The sequence below is a fragment of the Mytilus galloprovincialis genome, chromosome 1 (assembly GCF_965363235.1).
Source record: "Mytilus galloprovincialis chromosome 1, xbMytGall1.hap1.1, whole genome shotgun sequence".
NCBI lineage: Eukaryota > Metazoa > Mollusca > Bivalvia > Mytilida > Mytilidae > Mytilus > Mytilus galloprovincialis.
In genome coordinates, this window is record NC_134838.1 from 22,750,923 (window position 1) to 22,759,078 (window position 8,156).

General features: G+C 30.4%; 1 protein-coding gene and 1 long non-coding RNA gene across 11 annotated transcripts in view; one reads left to right on the plus strand and one right to left on the minus strand.

Moving 5' to 3' along the window:
* Window positions 1–8,156, plus strand: part of LOC143069457 (dystroglycan 1-like) — a 68,537-nt gene that overhangs the window by 52,554 nt on the left and 7,827 nt on the right. For 8 of the 10 annotated variants that reach the window (XM_076244118.1, XM_076244151.1, XM_076244102.1 and 5 more), the window contains one exon: window positions 5,090–5,526. In XM_076244118.1, coding sequence (XP_076100233.1) covers window positions 5,197–5,526 — 330 coding nt within the window. In that variant the 5' untranslated portion in view covers window positions 5,090–5,196. Of the gene's footprint in view, window positions 1–2,400; window positions 2,492–4,780; window positions 4,873–5,089; window positions 5,527–8,156 lie in introns of those variants that run through there. The other 2 variants (XM_076244126.1, XM_076244133.1) reach the window with 2 other exon arrangements.
* On the minus strand, window positions 1,374–2,206 carry LOC143069511 (uncharacterized). Its single transcript, XR_012976428.1, has 2 exons — window positions 2,122–2,206; window positions 1,374–1,533 (listed from the first exon to the last, which is right to left on the minus strand). It is a non-coding gene; the product is annotated as an uncharacterized LOC143069511 (long non-coding RNA).

Sequence of the window (8,156 nt, forward strand, 5' to 3'; positions counted from 1 at the left end):
TGATATAACAGAAAATGGTTTCATAGATATCAAGGAGTCAAAGGTCAAAAATGTTCAGTAAATTACAGGATATTATTTTTGTCTCAAATGTGTGATGAGATTTTGGAGATAAAACTTAAGAGATGAAAGGCAAATCCCAAACAATGATGGACAATAGTTTATTGTTCTGCTGTTATCATAAATCCTTGGGAGGTGAGAGTAAAGTGTTGAAATATGATATCATTGTTGACCATATAGTGTTGATGTATGGTCTGCTGCTTTGCCCCTATCTGTCAGTCATCCAGACAGCTGAGATAATAGAATACTTTTTCAAGGAAAAAATTATAGGGGTTGATGCTTTTGAATGCTAAGAAATAAAAGAGAAAGGAAGAAATGTTTTACCATTGTACCTGTATCTTTTTTGACATAGAGGTATTATCATTTGTCACCATTGTACCTGTATCTTTTTTGACATAGAGGTATTATCATTTGTCACCATTGTACCTGTATCTTTTTTGACATAGAGGTATTATCATTTGTCACCATTGTACCTGTATCTTTTTTGACATAGAGGTATTATCATTTGTCACCATTGTACCTGTATCTTTTTTGACATAGAGGTATTATCCTGTATCAATCAACCATTTAACCATTCATAAGGTATCATTTAAAAATAAGAAGGTTCTTCTATAGTACAGCTAACAATGATACTATATTGATATTGTATTAACAGTAGAGTACAAATTGTGAACGTTTCTTTTCTAACTGTTTTTAAAAGATTGAAACTATCTCTGGTTTGTATCTGTTTGTAACATTGTATGTTTAGAAGTTTATTTACCAAATTATTGCCTAATGAATGTTGTGCACATTCTTTTGTAATAAAACTAATGTTAATGTTGACTCAAACGCACCAGGAAGTATGTCAGTTGTAACTAGTTATCTGCAGTCGCAGACAGGCACCAAGAGTCAGTGCTTCAAAATTTCTACTGGTAAATAATGCAGATTACTGTCAAACACATATTTAATAATGAGGAATGTATGTCTGGTAACAGCAAGAAAAGGGGTATTACTTTCTGAGTAAATTTAATTAATTGGTCCTTTAATAGACTAGGTAGATCTTGGTCACATGAAATAGATGAGGGACCAATTCTGTTCATTCTTCTGTACTGACCAAGCACCTGTTGATGAGGGATAGATAACTCTTGTTTACCACCAGTTACAGACAGACTTGTCATGCTTCTGATCTGATAGCCATAACATATAAAACAAATGTTTTGACAAATTAGTTTGGATGTATCAGTTATTGATACATTTATAAACTAAAACATACATCTGGATTCTATTTTAGAATTGATTCAATGGAACATGTATTAATAATAGTACTTACTACAGACTGAAATTTTGGTTGTTATATTTTCTCAGAATAGAAAAACAAAGGATATGGGGTATACATCCATTACACAATGCAGTTCATGCACAGCAAAATACAATCAAAAAGCAAAGAAGCATCACTTGTGTTGCTGTTCTTCATTTCAAAGTCACAATGAGGCCTTCCTGTTAATATAGAATTTATAAGTTCAATTTTTTTTTAAAGAAAAACTGTGTTTCAATCTGGGACTATTATACTCATAGTCTCAAGTTTCAATTTAAGGTGGTACCTAACACTACAGGGAGATAACTCTGTAAAATCAGCTAAACGTTTTAATTACGTTGTGTTGTTACGGGAATATTAAGCTTTTCAATGATCAAAATAAGTGTTTGTCAAACTGCTATATAACCAGTGTAATTTTTCTGATAAAACGCTTGGTTCAAATTTTTTGAATTTTTTATATTTTTGTTAAAGGGTCAAAGTAAATACTTTGTCAAAATTTTATGAAAATTAAACGAGCCAAATTAATTTTAGTGAAAGTGATGGGTACCACCTTAAGCTTGAACTCTTACACATTTTCCCCTCAAAAGTGGACTAAGTATCAGAATTTAGGTCTGATCAGTATTTGACTTCTGTATTCTTGATACACAATTCCATTTAGTTTTCCAAATTGCATAATGTTTATTGAAATAAAGTAAAACAATAAATATGATTTTAATGAATATTTAAACTAGAAATTATAGATAAACCTTTAGTCATGTAATTTTAATTACCTTGGGGTTAGATTTCAGCAGTTCAATGTTGAATTTGCCTGGGCAGTGGTGACACTAGAATTGTCAATATTGTTATTATGTAGTCATCATGAATTATGTCATATTTTAATCTAATTAAATAATTTGGACTTAGTCATGTGAACTCAGGTGAGAAAACCAATCAGTCATGAAAACCTGTGATAATTACACCACTGTCAAGTAATAATTAGCATAATTAGTATTAGCTGTTCTAGTTTTACTTTCCTGAGTGAAATGATTGGTGAATATAGAGTAGTTGTCAACTATTAACTGTATATGTATAGACTGTTGTACTGATCTGCATACACCTATTTCAAACCCCAAGAAGAAATTGTAATCAAAACTTGACAAGGTAGGAAATGTAGGAAGTGCACCATTTTATAAACAGAGGTCACATGCACTTTTATATTGATTTCAACAGAACCAAAAGGATAGGTGGTGACAGGCAAATATTAAAATTTGTGGTTTGAATCTCATAATTTGGAATAAATAATTGAAAACATTATGTATGAGTAATTTACCACTTATTTTGTTGAAATAATTGGTTGTTATTTTATTTATATGTTATTTATCATGACTCAAGGACTTGGTAATTTTGAAGTACAAATTAAATGAATAAAAAAATGCAGATCAATAATTATCAAAAAAAATCACATTACAAATGACTGTTATAAATGATAATTAAAAGTATAGGAAAATTGATATTATATTTCAACATTAATTTTCAAGTGATTAAAAATCAATGTATATTCTTTCAAAAATTTACTAGAAAATCAGAACAAATGGGCTTTTTATGTTAAATATAATTGAAATTGGGCAACATGTGCACATCTGCATCTAAGTATTCTTAACATTGAATAAAGAGTGTAGCAGCTGTATTAAACTGGCAATAAAAAATAATGTCTTCACTCTTGAATATTTGGCAGATTACAATTTTCATTTATAATTTTGCACTGATTTAACTATACTGTTGAACTATAAATAAATTGACAAATCATATTCAACAAGTCCAATTAAAGTGAAATTAGACCAGGCTCAAAACAGACTTATGAAAAAAGACATTGTCACATAAACTTCAGCCTAGGCAAAATTTTATTATACTTGGTTACAGTAGATTCTAAGATAATATATCCCCAATGATGTAAGAAAATAATAATTTTCAAATAAAATGAGTTATTGAAGAAGAAAAAATAGCAACCACACCCTCACTGCTTAGTTTAACAGTGTGAAACTATTTGATACATAGCATTCAAGAACAGTGATAAAATCCTATTTCTTACTCTCGATTAGTTTTCTCTTTTGACATGATATAAATTTCGGTTATCAGTATCATGTTTGCTATATATTTTTTAAGTTTTCGAATAAAGCTTATGAAAATGTTTGTTCAGTGATATAATAAAATGCGTAAAATTAATCAGATCTTTACAACTGCACGTTTTTTCTCTCTGTTGAATGTCTGCAGATTCCTGATGATGCAGAATTTTATGTAATTTGTTATTTTTCTCTCAAGATATTGATTGCCACGGTAACATATTACACATTACCATTTTTGTAGCAGTTTTTGTGACACCTTGTTATTCTGAGAAAATCATCCTGACCACAAATATTTGAAGTAGGATTAGCTTGATCAAGTTTGTTGTTTCATTTTAAAATACTGTTTCAAATGGACAAAACTAACATTTAATGAAGTATTAGTATATATAACGACAGACCTTAGCTAATATTTAAGCAGGACAATACAATGTATAGGAAATTGTGTTGTAAAGTAACAGGTCCATTATGATTAATAATAAATAATCAAGAAACATACAACTGAAAATTGTTTTTGACAAATTGTCATCCATGTGATGAAAATTACATTGACATTTACCCTGAAATGGATCACACCTCTCTTAATGGCAGAAAATAGATTGTAAATCACTCCATGTTTGTCACCAATGTAATGAAATGTCAGGTTTATAGAGAAGTAGGGCCTTTATTTAAAACAAGGAGATGGTAGAGTTAGAGTCTAGGACTTTTGTTAAAACAAGGAGATGGTAGAGTTAGAGGCTTGATGCATTTCAATTTTTTTCATCAGTTTTATCCTAAGTCTTGAATTTATATTACATTGTAAGCATGTCTAAAAGTCAGTGTCATAAATGATAGATGAGGATTTTCTATGGGAAAGTAGTTACATTTTCCATTGACCAGAAATGTAAAATGACCCTAATGGACATGAGTGGACATCAAATGAAAACTTCTGTTCACTGGAATGTAGAACTGTCATAAGCATCAGTGTAGGTGGCACAGAAATGATTCTCAACAAAGTGATAATTACAAAACAAGACCTTTAGCATTGATGTGTCCTGACCCGAAATGATTAGCCAACTGATTAGCCAGGGGTGTGAAGATCTATTACAATTGCTTTTAATTGCTTTTATCACTTATATCTTTTTTCTCATTGATAAAAAACATATACTTTTACACTGGCTCCTATGTCATTGAGAGATTTAGGAAAGTTGAGTAATCCAAACAATGTGTAATGGGATTATGAGATTAGGATTAGATTAGTAGTATTTTGGAAAGTGTTATCTGCTTTAACTCCCTTTGTCTTGGGACATTTGGCGAACAAGTAAATAAAATACCACAGCACTGTGGGATTGGAAATTACACATGTCATGTGAATTCAAAAATTGATTTATTTAACGAGAGATGAATTACTCAGATATGTAAATTGTGTACTTCCATTCTAAGGTATAGCATGTTTTATAACCTTGGGCAGAAAAAATTATTTGAGTATTTTACATTAGACATATTAGCATGTATATTATTCCATTACAGCCTTCTCACTTATTATACAGTGACTGAAGAAGTAGGTTGTAAAAACGGTGAAATCATATTATTTTTCGTCTAGGCCATCATAATGATGATATAGATTGTGTTATAATGCAGTTATCGTTTTCTATTGCAGGTGATCTGAGACTCAGTTTATCAGTATTGTGACTGTGGATAATTATTTGTTTGGAAAGCAAACATTCCTCTCGAGACGTTTTATGCAGCAACGCTGAATAGTGAGTTATGAAGGATTTGGATAGATGCGACAACTGCAGTTCTAATTTGGATTGTACTAAAACACAGAAATTTGTCAAGAGGAAGCAGACATATTCTATAAAAATGAATTCTTTAACATTTTTATCCCTAGGATTTTTACTGGTTTCACAATGTGTAGCACAGGATTTTAAGTTAGATGTAGAAAGTTTAGTTAATTCTTTGGATTTTAAAAAGCCAGGAAAGACAGAACCAGTAGCTTTACATTGGGGAATAGCCGATACTTCAGCTGTAGTTGGAAAAATGTTTAATTATGTCATACCTAGTGATGCCTTTAAAGGAGATATAATCAGTTATAAGGTTAGTATATATAATTATTTAGCATGAAATTTATAGGAAAATGTGCAAGGAACAAAAAGTCAATTATTTAAAAAAAATAAAAATACAACACAACACAACACAAACACAACAATGAGAGCACTAGAAAAAAGATTCACTGAGATGTGATTCAGCTGTCAATGAGATAGTTACATGTGAAAATAGAAAGCAAATGGGCATTCCCAACAAACCAAAAAAAGCAAGGACTGATAGATTATATACCGGTAAATGTTTTTTAAAAAAGAAATGCAATTGATTACACTCTAAATTTATGTACCAATCAAAAAAAAAAGAAGAGAAATCATAATATGAGAACTAAAATAGTACTGTTATCTTCCTACATCTAGTTTCAAAAGAACGAAAATTACTGTTAAGTTCTTCACCTGCAACAGGCATTATTCCATAAAACATTCTTTAACTCCCAATTAGAAAGTTTAGAAAAATAAGGACCCATTCAGACCCAAATATACATATCTTAATTTGAATTTGAAAAGTTACATATTGTATTTGATATTTGGAAAGTCATTAACATTTAATGTGTTGGATGAAAGATGTGACAAATGTGTTTCATTGTATGATGTCAGCTGGAAAAATTGAATATTTGATAGTTACACACAATTTCATCATATTATGATTTAAAAAAGGTGTTGAGTGCTAGCCATGGGCCAAATTGGACACTATCTGATCTGTAAGCATGATGAATGACCAATAAATTTGTTACCATGCTGGCCTCAAGTGAAAATATCACACATAATTTACAACATTACAAAACTTCCTGTTAATTAAAGCCAAGGTCAGGTCCCTAAAGAGTGACAACATGGACAATGACAGGCTAATCAGCCCTTCACCCCAGTTAGGTAAGAGGATCAATCTTGGGTGAAATAAAGGGAAGTCAATCCATGTCATGCTAGGTTGCAATTGTTAATAAATGAGCATAGGGGTTAATTGTGATGTTGCATGACAAGCAATGTATCATCTCTCTAATCAAGCACACTTCCTTCTCAAACCTTTGATCTTCATATAAGGAACCCACAAGAGATTAAGCTTAACTTCTGGGTCAATCAGTTACATTTAATGGATCTGCTCAAGTAAAAAAAAATGCAAGCAAGTTTATAAAATTTAAAACTGATGATGGCCAATAAATAAATAAATGGTACAAACTACCAATGGAATAATTATTAATATAGTTGATATATTTGTAGAAGTTGATTGATTTTAATCCCATTTTTATTCAATCAATAAGAAAGAGTTTTGCTCTGAGTTCAACCTTTTCTCTAAGGACCATTTTAGCTAATTACACTCATATAGAATTACTTAATAACAAACAAAATTGGATATTCAACAACTGATGCTTCATAATCATCTCATAAAGTAGATAATAAAGATCTATTTCTGAATCAACTCAATTGGTATTTTTATATCAATTTCATGATCATAACATTTATCATTTTTAAGAGGTTAAAAAAATGTAACATTCTGTCCATAAAACGCAATTTGTTGTCCTTCAACCCACACATGGTAACACATTTCTCTAATAAAACGCCTTTCCATGATAACACTACAATAATCATAATGAAAGAAATAAAAATATGTGTAAAGAAAAATCAAAATAATATGGTCCAATATAAACCATCAAAGAGAAAAGATGAGCAGTTATTATCAAGTTATTGAGCAATATAATAGTCTTCCAACATCTGGTTTACATATTGTATTTCTGGCAGATATAATAGATTTTCTAAATTTATTACCTCCCCTTAGCTCTGACAAATAATTGTATGGGTCATTGGTAACAGTATGCAGATATAGGGATGATTAGGATTGTTTATTGCAAGTGTCAGGGACTTTCAGAAATAAAACAGAAAGCTGTAGTCACATATTTAACATTGTTAATTTCTAATGATTTACATGTATGTCTGCTTCAACAATGGAGTGCATGTGTCCCAAACTGAAACATGTCCAAATGTTATTAGAAAGTCCAATACGTTTAAATCATTGGGAGAACGAAAAAAGATAATATTAACAAAGCAGTAAATATCATCTTTTATTCAAATCCTTGTTTTAAGTCGTGACAAGAAACTCTATCAGATAAACAATAATCTGACTTGTTCAGCCTAATGCAGTAACCAATATTGATCACGTTCATTAAAAAACAAGAATGTCTGTTTTATTTTTATTTTCCAACATTTCTTAAATGTCAATTGTATCAGTTGGTGATAAAAATAATCTGGTTAACCAATATGACAGTTTGTCCCTCTTGTGTTGGATTTTAGATTATCTTCCAGACACAATTTTGATGTTTTTGTCATCTGTGAAAATTACTCCAATGCATAGGAGCTCCTCCAGGGACCTATTAACCAAGTTTTCTTGTCTACAACTAAACTTACAGGAATTTGCTTTATCTTAAAGCTGTCAATTCCCAAGCATTTCTTGACGTTGATGGTTATTTTATAGATCTAATACAATTTTGCTATTATTGTTTTTGGTTTACCAGGTGCAGTATATGTTAAAAAATGTCAGTTTCTGTTTTTGCTCAATAATTTCTACATTTAGCATTTCCAGTCAGGAGTTATAATTATAGGGTTAAATATTTCTTTCAAATTGTTACTTAGGAA